The sequence below is a fragment of the Acipenser ruthenus genome, chromosome 13 (genome assembly GCF_902713425.1).
Source record: "Acipenser ruthenus chromosome 13, fAciRut3.2 maternal haplotype, whole genome shotgun sequence".
In the NCBI taxonomy this organism is placed as follows: domain Eukaryota; kingdom Metazoa; phylum Chordata; class Actinopteri; order Acipenseriformes; family Acipenseridae; genus Acipenser; species Acipenser ruthenus.
Window position 1 is genome coordinate 22,209,612 of NC_081201.1, and position 16,198 is coordinate 22,225,809.

At 37.5% G+C, this 16,198-nt stretch overlaps 1 protein-coding gene across 1 annotated transcript in view; it reads right to left on the reverse strand.

Annotated features, from left to right (window-relative positions):
- tspan15 (tetraspanin 15) overlaps positions 1 to 16,198 on the reverse strand; it is a 101,682-nt gene that overhangs the window by 45,379 nt on the left and 40,105 nt on the right. The window contains exons 4-5 of the mRNA XM_034031312.3: positions 11,278 to 11,373; positions 5,341 to 5,457 (exon numbers count right to left, since the gene is read on the reverse strand). Of these exons, the coding sequence (XP_033887203.3) occupies positions 5,341 to 5,457; positions 11,278 to 11,373 (213 nt within the window). The remainder of the gene's footprint in view (positions 1 to 5,340; positions 5,458 to 11,277; positions 11,374 to 16,198) is intronic.

Here is a 16,198-nt window from a genome sequence, read left to right on the forward strand (position 1 = left end):
TTTGCTGGAATTTAAAATGTGAAAGAAGTGAAAAACTTAGACATCTGCTGAAATCAATAAGCTAAAACAGCAGAGACCCTAAAGACTAGTAGAGTATGTACCATACAGTTGTGTACAAAATTGACCCTATAAAGGGGTTTAACTCATGAGTTATTGTAAAGAACTTCTGATTTTAAGAATAAAACTGCTAAAGAATAAAGTATGATATTACCAGTTATGGAAAGTAGTAACAATTTAGCACAGTTTCACATACACCAAATCTTTTACACATAATACCATATACAAATAAATGTGAATAAATTGGCATTTGACTTTATCCCATTTTCAACAAGAGAAAAATCCCAGAACTATAAACACTATAAACTATAAACTATAGAATTTGTTGCAACCCTAAAATCTTAACAATGGTCAATTGTTTTTTTTTTGGGGGGGGGGGGGGGTATTGCAAGTGGCCCACTCTGCAGCTGCCCACAGGTCATTTGGCTCGTCGTCAAATTTAATTGCTGACCACTGTCTACTGAAAACAAAAATCATTTCACTTTCCAGCTTCAGTCCCCCTGGTACAAATTGCCTCAGTAGATTTAAACTGAAAAACTGCACTTCGGTCAGTGGACACAGGGTATATAATTATAGTGTGCTTTTGTACATATTATTCCTTATACTGTTTGAGCAAACTACCACTGACCAGCTACAACATAAACAGCAACTACAATTCAATTAGTTTTTTTTTTTTTTCATTGTGTCTGATTTAGGGCCCTCCATATTTCATTTATAGCAGACCCACATTCATGAGTGCTCATATTTATGCGGTCTGGAGATGCATACTCTGGGCAGCTTCAGTTCCAAACAGCCCATTGGGTTGTAATGGTTCATGTGAAAGCGAAGCAAGGCAAGTCCTAGAGTAATACATAATGTACCTCAATTTTCTGTACAAAAATACCCGAGTCACAGGCATTTAAAGATGTCTTCAATGCTTTTCATAATGGCAGGAAAGCTTTCATCCCTGGTATGAGTGTGGTGGTAGTTAGTTTTATAACCTGGGAAATGACACTATATGTGAAACTTCCTAGGAAACAATAGTGTTCAATCTCTTTAGCGGAATTCTTGAATATACTTCCTAAACTCAAAACACCGTCTATCTCTGTTAAACACTCAACAGTGCTGAATTTAGAAATACTGAAAGAAACCTACATTTCAATGACAAATGTTTCAAATGAAGACACTGAAAAAGACTACTTAAAGTTTGTCATTAAATGTAATTCTTTCAGTATTTCTAAACTCAAAATACACATTTGCTAAACCTCTGGGGAATAAGTGCCTTACAAATATAGGTACAAATAAAAGTTAGTGATTTAGATTTGACAATGGCCTATGGCTTTTTTTGCACAAATAACAATATAATGAGAATACAGATGGATATATGATAGTACCATATTGCTAATTGTATTAGTATGCAGGACTACCAATTTAAACGGCAATGAGAACTCACCTGTGACCACTATGCACATCAGTTGTTGTATAAAGATATGTTTTGTCTCTAACCATTTGACTTTGGTTTCCAATACCTCATGAAGGCATTGATGAAATGTAATGCCCTTTAGCATGTGGGCAGAGGGACTGGTGCTCTTGATACAGTACTTACTCATGTTGCGGGTGAGGACAGGGAAATAAATTACCTTAACAGCACAGTAACTTACAGTCAGTGGCACTGCAGCATGAAATGAACAGCACACCACACAAACAGCTTTGATACCTGTGACTATGGAGATGCATCATCCATAACTATTAAAACTCTCAATAGTGCTACATTTATAAATACTAAGAGAAACTTAATGTGTTCGAAAGACAAAAACTTTGAGTGGAGATATTGCAAAAGAGGTAGATACACTTTTTTGCCTTAGTTTCCACATTTTCAAATCAACATTCTTTGAAATACTCTAATGCGAGTCATTCATTTGTGAAGCATATTACAGTAAATAAATGATAAAATACAGTACCTAGCCAAACCTCTACACAAAATCACCAGTAATAAAGTTCCTTTTATTGGCATTCATTACTAAGCTCACTACATTCTCTTTTATTACAGTTTAATACACTACCAGCGTCACCCTTATTTACTTGAGATGCGGGGAAGTCCTGCTAGCACATGTACTAGTATGAGGGGTAATTCTGAAGGGAGAGGAGTTTACAACTTAATAAATGGTCTGTCTCCTATCTGAAGGGAGAGGAGTTTACAACTTAATAAATGGTCTGTCTCATATTGTTTGCTTTACACAACAAGGTCTGGTACTAGTGGTGAAATGACTACTAATTTGATAGAGTAGAATAGTTCAAAACAGGTCAACCAGTTAAAACAACTGATGAATAAAGCATATATTTGATGTCTGGTGCTCTTTTCGTCAACGGAACACTTCTGTTTGTGTTCCTTACTTTAAAACTGTTGCGCATGTTTAATTAATGTTCTAAAATGTCATTTATATATTAATAGATTACAACTACAACAGCATGTTTCACACTTCACAGTCATGTGACGTGAGATTAGATAAATACCAGCTCCTGATCAGGTCGACTGTCACTTTTCTATTCCACTATTCAGTATTACGTCTATCTGATATTAATACATACTTGTTGTAGAATACTGGAGTTAAAGGTCAGTTTAATCTATGGGTCATTCCGGCTGAAGAGGACCACATTTTAAGAAGCTGGTGTTTCCACTGGTGTGTGGTTAATTACTGCATTGACAAGCGATTAAGAAAATGTATATAAATTTGAAAGCACATATCTTTTAAACAAACAATAATGAAATGACATACTGTACAGTAACAGACCAGTAACCCACATTAGGTCCAAGTGATATGTGCTCTTAATAGCCCATCCTTTTGAAACAATTTACAACTTTACACACAATTTCAGTAAGTAAACTATCACTGTCAAATAACCATTCCGCTATCTACAGTCAGTATATGTAGTTCTACGAAATATATCATCCCTTTTTCTCTCACCTGCCAGGAATCTATATTACCTTTAAAGGCTTTGAAAACTCCTTTGCTACCCTAATTAGCTTTACTTTTTTATTTTTAATTCACTTTGCATTGTTTAGTTCATGTTTCATTTGCAGATAGTCTAGTATAAACATCTCTTCTGTGCTGGACAGAGGGTCCCATTCACTGAAAATATTTAACTGTGTCATTCCCGTCCCACAATTTCAGTGCAGCAGGATGCCACAGTGTGTGCCAAGTGGAGTTCTCTCTTTCCAGGTTTCATGGGGAGTGATTCATTACGGTACTGTGCAAACGTTTTTCCATGGGGGACTCCAGTAGCTGCAGACTAGTGTAGAAGAATGGGCTGGCTCAACAATGCTGTACCTTCATACACTTACCAAAGTAAAGAAACTATTTTGAATGTTAATTTTTTTAGGGGCTCACAAAACACTGTAATAAATGCCTCCGCTTTTGGAGTATGTATTTTACTGGGGTTACCACAACACCTGTTGTTTGTACAAGATGTTTATGAGTGATTTCTTACCATACGATGATACGTCAAAGCGAGTGTGGTGGAAATCCTGGAGTCCAAAGTCCCGAATAGGAAAGTGTCAGGTATGACTGCATTGCATTGCAGATAGCACAGTTTGGTGGATCGTGAAATAATACAATATGAAAAGTTAGGGTTTAAGTCTATTCATTTTGTCCATTGTGCTGCAATAACACAAAGTGAAGTATCATACAACACTAACAGTAGTGTACAATACTGTGGGCTTTTCTGAGTCAGGACTATGCAAAAGAATAAAGGAGGCGATTAGGGAGGAGTCAGCTGACCAAGCAGTGTTGTTCTCGCTTGTTTGATACGTTGCAAGATCTTTATCACGTCTGCATGGCGATATTAAAAATGTTTGGGAACCAAGTGAAACAAAAGATAGCACAGGGTTTATATCATGTAGTGGATAATAGAAAGGTAAATCGTAGCGAATTAAAATAATAAACATGTGACTGGGTTCTTTGCTTGTAAAACCTGTCATGTTTTTGTAAACGACAGCCACAAAACTCTCTGTGAAAGGACAGGTGTAGCTCCCTTTCAACTGGTGGCATGAAAGACAGGTATTTTACATACATACAGTAGTGTTCACTGTGTTTCTGGTACACTACTCTACCCTCACATCACATTCTCAGAAGAACTCAATTGTCTCAAATCCGCAGCATTTGGAATGTGAATGCAAGCAAAACACAGATTGGCACATGACTTGTTCAAAGTGTGCAGTGCTAGCATAATTTACCACATTCAAATTCAAGATCAAAAATCATGCTCACCTTGTACTCAATTGTATATGAAATGGGCAAGTTTACCATCACATATCCTGACATTACAACAACGGTATATTGGTAATTTCAAGAACTTGATTAAACGGCACCCTGGGGCACAACATATATGAAATTGGTATGGTAATTGGTATCAAGTTACACTAGCAATGTAGCCACCTTATGCAGGTAGAAGATACTGTGCATGAAATAATGTTTTCATCAGTAGGTCTTTATTTTGTCTGACATTTTATAGTATAATATTTTATACTGCTTATGTGTGTTCCTACTGTGGGTAGTATGTGCTCCACAGTAGTATGTAATTTATTTCTAATTACAAGCCCCATAGTACAATGCCTTTCCAATTACAAGAAAGCAAGCTGTTTGAGGTTTAAAGAAGTGAGACAAAACAACCCCTGTGTCAGAACATTGTTAAAACCTAAATTGTTCTCCGATGCCTTAGGACAATATTACATTAAGCGCTATTTTCTTACTACATTATCTATTTTCTTACCCCTTATCAGCTTTATTAACATTATTCCTGGTCCCCCTTTTAACATGCTGCTCATTCCTTTTGTTTACAGTGCTTAAATTATATGAATAGTCAAATACAACGCGAAGGATAAACTTCTGCATCCTGGTACTTTTGCCGTCAGAACATTGAAGTGAGTTTTAACAACACATGAAGTGATTAGGAACCAGTAACTTCATATCACAGTACCGTTCATCCGTACCATTGTCCTTAAAATAACGGTATGTTCCCAAAAATAAAACACAGTGCGAAGACCAAATGTCCAATTGGAAGTGAATGAGAGTCCCTGCATGTTTCAGTTCATGTAGATAGCACATTATTTATTTGGTAGTGTGGATAAGGTGTTAATGGTCCTGTTTAAGAGCACGTATATCAACAGGTCTTGCAAAACCACGCCTTGGGTTAGGGTCTATAGTTGGCCTGCAGACTACCTGAGGTGCCTAGGATGAAGTGTAATACCTATGCATTTACCATATGCCGATGCGGAGTAAAGAAACGTATAGTGCAAATCCTTACCGTGTTCTGTATGCAGCAGGTGTAAGGCACTCCACAGGCTAGGGGTCCTGGCGCTGTACAAGAGTGATAATTGTTCGATTCCCAGTCTTTGAAGTCCTCCCCACCGCAACATTTGAACTGTAAAGAAACAATACCCATCTTGTTATCTTGTTTAAATTAAAGCTGCAGCTTCCAATACTCTGGTTCACTTTTACAATATACATGTGTTCTTGTTTTCAGATATCTGGCCTTCATCTTTGTGTAGAACAGACCTGGGGACCAAAAAACAAGATGTATGCTTGCAGCAGCAGGTGGTTACACATGATATATTCAAGCTCTGGTGTAACTTAATGAGAGGGGGTGTTCAGTGAACCTTGCTACATTACATACAGGCCATGTCAGGCTTATAGTAGGAAAAATCCCTGCTTCACCATTGCTGGTTTCTTCCACTCACCGTTTGCTGAAAACTTTAACTGGTTATTTTAAACCACTCACACACAATGTAAAATCGACACATACTTCCTTTTCCAGGCTATTTCAATCTGCTCTGATGCCCTTCTTTGATCTACTCATTAAAAAGGTAGGATAAACAGGGTTTATAAAATTAAATCATTCTCTCACCCACCTATCAATTACAGTATGTTATTTAGTTTCCAATTGTTGGTTGTGCTTCTGTTTTTCATTACATCCTCGATACTTGTTCTTTAAAAAGGTTTGAGCTCAGCATGGCTGTTAGCAATATGCTTTCTCTACTAAAGACCATTACAAGATGCTTCTAGTTAGTTCCCTGCTAGAGCTTTTAGCATCATTAGGGCTGTATTTTTTCACGGTAAAAAATTGCTCCTTTCACGGTCTAAAAATAAGTATTTCCTAGGTAGTGCGTCAACAAGCCAAATGTTTGCTTTATTTATTCAAGTGATAAAAATGTGCATAAATTACACTATTCTTTCAGTAATGGGAATTTTTATGACATCTGTCCATCTGTATGTCACACTTAATTTTGTTTCAATTGTCATGAAACTGAGGATGTTGATAATATACACTTCTGGAGATATCCGTGGGTGTGGGTGTGGGTGTGGGTGTGTGTGTGTGTGTGTGTGGGGGGGGGGGGGTCGGGTCTGTGTTTCCATTCATCCGTCTGCTACATATAGCCAGGGATTAACTGATCAAATTGTGATAAAAAAAAATGTAATTGCTATTTCTTAGTCTATACTATGGATTTAGGCCATGGTCAACAACTTTTTGCACCATACTGATGGCTCTAATTTTTTAATTACAGATGGGGGGGGGGTTTGGGGGGCGGGGGCGGAATGACACACTGTTTTAAAATAGTCTTTTAAACTCATTACAGATTTCAGCTTGTGAGTGTACAGTAAATCGGGGGAATGAAACAAACTAAATGGGACAGGGGGCTGTTTCTTCTAAACACCTCTGGGGCTACTTAAATAAACCTCCACAAGTGTCTAATACCTTTGGGTGACGTGAAAGGTTGGTCTTGGCATTTGCAGTCATTAGGAGACTCATTAAACCGGGTCAGTGGGGAGAAGACAACACAGGAAAACAGATTAGCAGGCGCCAGAGACTTTAAAATGCAAACTAACGGACATGCAAAATGACTGCCACACCAGTTGAACAAGTTGATAGCAAACAAATATCACACAACTGTGCACAAGACGTTTTTCCCTTAATATACTGCGTGCAGCACAAAAAAAAGAAGAAGTCGAGGCTTATTTCACAGACCCTGATCAGCACTAATCTTGGACTATTTTACCTAAAGTAACATTAAGCAGTCCAGATTTGTAATATCATTTCCACACCCATTACTGTACCCTTATACTCCCAAAGTTGTAATTGGGTATTCACTTCTCCACTAGTCAATGTGCAATTGCTCCAGAGCTTGTCTAGAAAAAACAGTGCACTAAAAAAAATGCACACACACCGACAAGGCATTTGACAGCACAAACTTAATTTAGTCTCAATATTAAACGTGTTTGGCTGTGGTTCCATAAGCCAGTACAGTCTGGCAATGGTTATGGTACAGTAAATCAGGTTTAATCATACCAGCGTGCTTTTTTATTTTTTTTTAAAGCTAATTGTTCAATACATTGTACCTGTCCTACACATTTTCTATTTACTGTTGGTGTTTGCTAAAACATGTATTTCTTTCAAAACACTGAGACCTATATAGCAAATACAGGGAAGATTTTGGGTAACTTTACAATAAGAGTCTAATTACTGCGTATTTACATAGTAGTTACTTAGTAAATACATGTGGAATTACCCATAGTTGCAATGTTACTATGCAGAGTTACAATGTACTTCATGAGTAAATAATTGCCATATAACCCTAACCCTTTTATGATACAATTGTGTACTTGCATATATCCTGCAAAAAATATGTACACATTAAGTACAGTGTAACTTTGCAGAATAACACTGTAAGCATGTGTAAGTACACATGTTTTTATTAAGAGACCATTTTCTTTACATGACTTAAATGAACAATATTTATTTTCCATCCATTGTAAAAGACAGGTAGGATACATGAAAGATGAATCATACCTTGCTAAAGAAATACAAAAAGATATATATTTATTGATTGAAAAAATAAACAAAACTTCTTCCATCAGTTTCATCATACTATTCAAATGTACAATGAACGAGTAGGCTGTATGCGACAGTGCAATTTAAAACTCCCTGAATTAAAACTGTCAATGAACAACACAGAGAAGTAAATCTAATAAATAAAAGCTATAAAGTGAAAGTTTACATTAAACAGGGTCTCTTCATTGGTGTGTCAAGAATTACCCACTCATAGGGTTATAAGCCCCCCTGCTCATTCATGGGATAATTCTTGGTAAAATTCTTGGAACAAACTGAAATTAGTGCTTGCTGGTGTCAACAGATGAACACCCATCTCTTTAAATTCTGAATTTCTTTTATTTAACAGGTTGTGTTGTGAAAATATAGCTTCAAAAAACAGCATTTTATTTAGTCGGTAAGCAATTAAATGTTTCTGATTGATAAGGCTGGTTTGAAGTCACCAGTGTTGGGGATTCAGAAGACATTTTGCAGACACAATGCAACACAAAAATAAGTGGTCAAAACTGATTTGTGACCAGGAATAAGTTCATTAAAATAACAAAACAATTATGATTATTTTGAAAAAAAAGATATTGCAGGAATAAGAATGACAAAGCAGAAAGATAGGGACCATAATGTGTTGTGTTTTAAACCCTACAGCCTATTCTGTAACATTAAGTTGTTGATGCAACATTGTCAATGGTACTGACGGATGACAGCGTTGTAATTACTGTACATGGACAGTCATTGGTATAAGCCCATGTTTAAAAATATCAGAGCTATAGGTTATTTCTGCAAAATGTAATTACAGACTGCTGAGGAGGATCTTTCAGCCAACCAGAGCACATGTTTCACCTGCTGTGTAACAGAACTATCCAATTCATGACATCAACTATACCAGTCTGAGGGCTCTGTGTACTAATATTACTTACGTGTTCGTAAAAACTGCATATTCGTAGCCTCCGTCCTTCATAGCATGTTTGCGAGCGATGTACTAAACAGCTCTTTTTTGTGAACTACTGTAATATCACCGCAAGTTTACAAACAGCATAAATTACTGCTCATTAAACATGTGAGATTGGAATTTGCATCTCATTATAAATAGATTCGCAATGCCGAAAGTCAAGACTTGGAACTTCCTTTAGCAAAGACAAATGAGTGGTATAGTGTGAGGTTTCCCAATCCTGGTCCTGGGGACCCACTGTACTGCTGGTTTTCATTCCAAATGAGTTCTCAATTACTTAATTAAACCCTTAATTGAACTGATAATTTGCTTAATTGGACCTTTACTTGTTAAAGGTCTAATTAAGCAATGACTTTAATACACCGCGGGTATGTCTACGAAGTCACAAAAACCTACGAAAAGTTAAAATACGAAAGAAATAAAAAATGATACATAGAGCTCAGAGTCTTTACCGCACTGTATTCTCTATATCGTTACAGATGACATCATCTGCTTTAAAAAAAAAAAAAAAAAAAACACCTCTCAGAATTCCATTTAACTGAAAAGTCCATTCAAAACGCTGACACCACAATCAGGCCCCATCCTCGATCACGTAACTGTATTCTCTTCCTCCTCCTTTTCCCTCTCTTCAATGAAAATGATAATTGACTAAATAAAGGTTAGTCATTAATAGAATATACATAGCAGATTTGTAACTTGTATATTAATAATAAAGCAGTTTATAATAGTTCTAGGACTTTGAGCATCTGTGTGTTGGTTTTATCAGCACACACAGCAGTTCTACCAATACAGAAACTCAGCTTCCTAGAACATTATTACAAACCATTCAGGGGGAAAAAGGTGTCATTCCATTCACTGCCGAGGGTGTATGATAACCATTTACTCTTCTAAAATGAGAAGGAAACCTCTTATTTCTTCCACCTGAGGAAATGATGTGTTGACTTGGCATATACTAATCCAATGCTGGAGCACAGACTGAGCTCAAGGCTCACAAGGAAGCCCGAGTCATGAACCCCACTCAACTAGAGAACCTGGTTTTCCTAATCAGGCCCTCCACCCAAATACTAACCAGGCCCAACCATGCTCAGCTGGTGACACTTATTCAAATGTCAATGTTAACTAGGTTTGAGGCAGTAAACATTTGCATGGCTCAACACATTTGCCTAGAAGATGTACAAAAAACAAAAAAAAAAGAAGAAGGTTCTGCCTTTAATACTGCATAATGTCATGCCTGTGCTGACATACATTTTACTATCTAACAAACTATCTAACAAACCTGTATACACTTCCATCATATTGTCAATACCCTCTACAGCAGGGGGATGTTGTGTTATGTTTCCACTTGTTGAACTGGCCTTAAGTACCTGCAACTTTAACAAGTATGTCAACAACATACATCCCTCAACACGGCTGTAATTTCAAAGTAAGAGTTATCACTATGATGATAATGTTGATGACCATGATGTATATCAATTGTATGTACGGATTTGTAGGAAATGAAAAAGTGAAGCCACAATTTGATAAGCTGTTTTCCAGATATATGCATAAATGCACAGTAGGTATATTATACCGATGGACGGACAAACAGACATCCCCGATATCTCCAGAATCTGATATATTCTCAACAAGTCTACTTCTGGGAGTATAAAATGGTGTTGGTGGCTTCCCTTAAATCAGCACTATCAGTGATTCAGTGCTTCTATAGAGATCAGTGGTTCGCACCAATTTAAAAGTGCCTCGAGAGCAGCAGCAGAAAAAAAGAGATCTTGTTTTAACACTGTGAATGCATACAGGAATGGAAATAAACATTCCCACTGCATGGCACTTTGATCCATTCTAGGAGCTTGATTTCTGGCACCTCACAGTAGATAAATAAACCATGGAAAACATCTTAAAAACAGAACTAAAATAAATACATAAAGTTGGACAACATATTAGTACTGAATTTAACATCACATTGTGAAAACCAGTAGTTTGCAGTTTGAGTTGTCTTACAGTTGGAGACCCAGCTGTTGTCAGATTCATTAAGCAGTTTATGATGTATGAGGCCCTCTAGGAGTGTACATGCAAAGCATTGAAGGCTCACTTTAAACGAGCCAAATGTTCAACATTTATTAGCAGCCAACTACAAAATGATTATTTCAATACTGGAAACAATAGCTGAAAAAAGAACAAAGGCTTTTTTTTTTACCAACTGTACATATCCACAGCATTCTGAAAAAGAGAAACATTCTAAAGATTATCCTTACCAAATGGTTTTTAGATACATATAAATATTTAAGTGTGACATATGTACAGTCTCGCCGAAATCTCTGTTGTCTGCAATATGCATCCCTCATAGGGGATGACGTGTCTACATTCACATTATTAACATCAGTGGGAAAAAAAAGAAAGTCTAAATCAAAACACACCTTTCTCTGAACGAAATCCATAATATTCTTGAAGTCCAAGTCGTCATAGTAGTTTTTAATGCCATTCCGAATGTTGTTGTTCAGAAACTCCAAAGTCTAGAAAAAATAAAATAAATAAATAAATAAATAAATAAATAAATAAATAAAAGAAAATCCCAACAGGCTGGCAAGATTCAAGATGCCTATGAAAATAAAGCTGTTAATTTGGGGTGGACAGGTGTTTTACAATGGCATGAAGCAAAAATAAGTATCAAAGAAAATACACACAGCAGGAGATCCATGGTAAAAAAAAAAAAAAAAAGGATAAAACTTGGTTCTAGATACAACAAAAATAAATTGCATTTCCAGAGTAATATTTATTGGGTTATTTTAAAGTCAGTTAGGTCTATTCTATTGCTCTACATGGTTGAAGATATAAATATCTAAATACAGTAATGTTTAATCAATTAAAACCCCATGGTTATAAAAAAAGCATCTAACAGTTCATAAGTGTATTTAGTTTGTGTTATACATGTAAAAAAAAAAAAAAAATGATATTCATATTGCTGATAATGATGATGGTGGTATTTAGGTCCCCTGCTGTTCAGATCAATTGAATAGACCCCAGTAGGTTGTTTTGCAATGTTGCCATTGAGAAAAAAAAAAGGTAATTTTGAATCTGGTGAAGAGTAGTTGTGTGCATCTCTGTACAAATGCTGCTTTCTGCCATGTGATAAGGTTATTACAAAACCTTCTTTAAGACAAATGGTTACCAAATTAAAATCAGTAAATCAAGTCACTGCCTCAACTGGTTTCTTAGATATGAGGTTAATAAATTTACTGACAAAAAAGGCTTCACAGAATACATTTGTTTACAGAGTATGAAGCCAGCATCTCAAGGTTTTAAGTCTTTATCATCTGGAAACAAAAAAAGAAAAAAAAAAAAACACGACTTCATATTGCCAGACATAGTTTACAGGTCAAAGAAAAAGGTGCCATTCGGTTTTGCCCGAGGAGTTTTCATAATACTGAAAATGTGAAGTATGCATGGCTGTTACAGTAAATAGCAAATCAGATTACTTTCTTGAGCAGCTTTATAGTAATTCATTTAAAAAAATGATATTGACATGTAAATCAGATTAAATTGAGTTGGAAATGTTTCTGCAGTAGGCAGACTAATGGATTTATTTTTCTACCTTCTGGAATTAAGACTACTTTATGATACTGGCTTTTAAAACTCAAGTTACAAAAAGTTTCATGCTGCTTGTATTATCTATTGTGTGTTGTTTATTGTTATTAATCGAAAATATAACAGTAATAATTAATAAGTAATATAGTACTCCGCAATTTGTCACAGATTCTTTATGGAACCAGTAAATCAGTAGTAGTGTACATTACTTTTTCAGAGTAATATTAACACCCCTGGAAGTCTGCAGCTGAAATAGTTTGAGATATTTGCAGATGTCGTAGTGTTCTTTTGAGCACTACTCACAGGAATGTTTAATTAGTTTCAGAGTTCTATAAATATCAGACATGTTCCTGATGTGTTGGAAATAACTTGTTAAATATATAACCAAATGATGTGCTTCCAAAATGTACCTAGTTAATTTTCCATTAGCACATTCTATGCTGAAGTTAGATTAGAAAAAAAAGGCTAATATAAACCTAGTTGATTAGGGGTCATTAATAACAATTAAATGCTATGCAATAGTATTTATAAAACTCCTTTACATCTAGAAGGTCACAAGAAAATCAGCCTGGTCTTTCATCTCAGAAATAAATCCACATCTGAGGGGATCCAGCTGGGAGGTAATTGATGCACACTTCCTAAGCTTAGGTGACTTATTCAAAAGGACATTTTGTGTCAAACAGGCATGCTGGCAGCGCAGCTTTTACACTGAAGCTTTTTATTACACTACAGTAAGATGTGTTTGAGAATGTACGTGCAGAACATCTGGTAGCAGTATACTTTAATCTCCCATGACTATTTTACAACTTCAATGTCTGAAATATAGATTTTGTGTGTGAATTGATTTTAGCAGGCCTATCAGCCCCTTTGTAAAGGCGGAACTGTGTACCGACGTGGAACTGCTGCTGCATGCTCCAACTGCTTTAAGCCATATGCATTTTATTTTGTAATATTAATAAAAGAACAATGATCCTTAAAAAAAGGTGCTAGTAATGTTTTTATTTAGTTTATATATCCAGTAATGGTTTCTTTTGCTTTTGAATCATTTATACCAGCTTCATCAATGAAAACAAGACGGCCCCATAAAAGAAAACAAATATTACTCATACTCGTGAACCTAGTAAGTCTTAAGGGTGAAGTCAGTGTGTTGGCCAGTTTTTCCCAGTAGAAATGGATTTTAAAGGAAACACAGATTAAGCATCACCTTTGCCGAACTACAACATTTGAATGAAAACCCAGCCACAGAATGACTGGGAGTGGGACATTTATTTTCCATTTTATCCCACTCAGACCCCTTCCTTACTAAACAATGCTCCCCCTTTATAACACTGTAGCCATAGTTAAGAGACCATGCTGTTTGTGTTCCACCTTAAAATGAGAATACTAGTGTTAGTGTAATGGCACTATGGGGCAAGTGGGAGCCATGACCGTAACCTGTTCCACAGTACAAAAGGGCTGCCTTATAAGGGGGAGCACTGTATCTTGGTATCCCTTACTGGCTAATTGTCTAGCTACTCTTTCAAAATATGTAAAGAATTAAAATGATCAAGCCATCTCACAAGTACAATGGTACCCCAAAATGTTATCTGTTTTTAGGAATGCGGAATGACTAGGGCTGTGGCATGCAAAAGACTTAAATTCCATTTTACCCCAAAACATGTTTCTGCAATGGTGACTGCCAATGATAAACCCATTTAATTGCGTATTTCACGGGGCGGGAGCCAGGCTACCTACAGAGATGTTGCCCGACTTCTCGGAGAGCTGCCCACCATTAGTATCAAGCCCGTGGCAGGACGAGGTCCACATCGTGGTGAGGTCACAGCTGCAAAGAGGGCTGTGTCGTGATGCAGTTAATTCCAAGGCTGGGTGCTCGGCACCCTCAGGGACACAGAGTTAGTAAAGATTGAAAACATATGACAGGGCCTGCCGTTTGCTAAGGCCCGATATATAGAAGGGGGGGGCCTGCTGTTTGGGGGACCAGACACACTGGGGAGATCCTCTGCATATAAAACAGAAACGCAGGGGAGATCCCCTGCGCATAAAATAGAGGCTTGAGAACCTTAAAGGAAGAAAGAAAAAGTGGAACTCTGGCTCTGAGAGCTGCCCTCGATGAGGTGAATTATATATAGACTTCCAAAGCTGGGACGGAGACGTACCCCCAGAGAACCTGAAACGAGAAGATTGCCCTGTGTTGCAAAGGAAGAGCCCCTTCTGCAAGGTTAGCTAGAATAAGCTTAGATCCTCAGATTGCAAGGGGAGCGATAGTGCATGAGATGCTAAAAGGTTTGGCCTGGGGGACCCCTCTGACTCACTGATGCCCCATTCACACTAGCACACCCGTACCGTGAGGGCTCCACGCCCTCACGGTACGGGTGTGTTTACACTAGCAAATAACCGAGCCGAGCCGGAACCAAGCCGTGAAACTCCAGCCCTGCAACATATCTGAATCTGGCTCGGGGCCGAAGCAGGCTGTGGGCGGGGTTACTGCATTTCGTCATCACGCTCAAGCGTCATTACAAGAAAAAGTGGCAAAGCCCAGGACCTCAACCGGTAAATGTTTTCGTAACTCCTTACCTTTACTCCGCAGGACACATAACAACACACATCTGACTAAAATACTAAATAAAATAACTCCCTCTCTATAATACACATATAGTGAATCAAAAATGTTACTTTCCGTGAATTAACCATGCATAAAGCACAATGTAATCAACGCTATATTTTTAACAAACAAAAAAATAAAAAAGGTAACATTCCCACTCGAGGATAATTTTAATCAGCAGTTTTTAAACTATAGCCTGGCTAAACGGCAGTGGGGAGTTCAGTTCGAAGCGACAGACAAGCAAACCAACAAAATGCAAGAAGGAGAGCGTGTTGGGAATGTGGGAGAGTGGGAGAGTGGGAGAGTGGTAGAGGGAAATGGGCTCGCCCCGGGTTCGGCTGCCGGAGCGGGGCTGAAGCGTCTCGTCTCCCGGAGAAAGCCGCAGCTCCTCTCGCAGCAAAAAAGTTAATAGATTAGGAAAGATAACCACGTTACAGACCTAATATTTATTTAGTTATAAAACTAATGCTGAATAAGATGTCTGTGTTATAAAGTGTCAGCGCAGCTTTTCTCCAGTTCAGATACTGTATCAGAAGGGAGAGACAGAAATCCACCGGTACTGCATTTACTGTAGAAATATTGCACTTGTATAGGGAATTGGGGGACATGCTGTAGGAGCGTTATATCCGAGGCGCGTTATTTTGTATACCTTTAATATGGTCCCCGGTCTTTGCTTTCTTTGTTTAGGTATGTATTGCAAGCCCCCCCACCCCCCCGCGCATTTTCAGTACTTCTCCGCAATAATAATAATAATAATAATAATAATAATAATAATAATAATAATAATAATAATTTAAAAAAAATCCATATTATTTTATTAAACTAATGCTTAGTTCTATTTTAGCAGTCTGTGCGATTTAATTGAATCGACAGCACGTTCATTATGCGTGACGTCTCTCAGCTCGGCTCGTCTTTCTCTGGTGTAAACGCAACTCAAGCTACCCGAGCCGTACCAGGCTGGCTCGACTCGGCACCGGCTCGGCACCGGCTCGGCTCGGGTGTGCAGGTGGAAACGTAGCATGAGAGAACCTCCCTAGTGTAGGTAAAGGAAGAGTGACAAAAGGTCGGGGAAGTGCGATTCACTAACCCCCCAAAAAACGGGCCCCGACTCCCAGCTAAAGATTCCTACGAGTGCAGACAAACAAATGAAC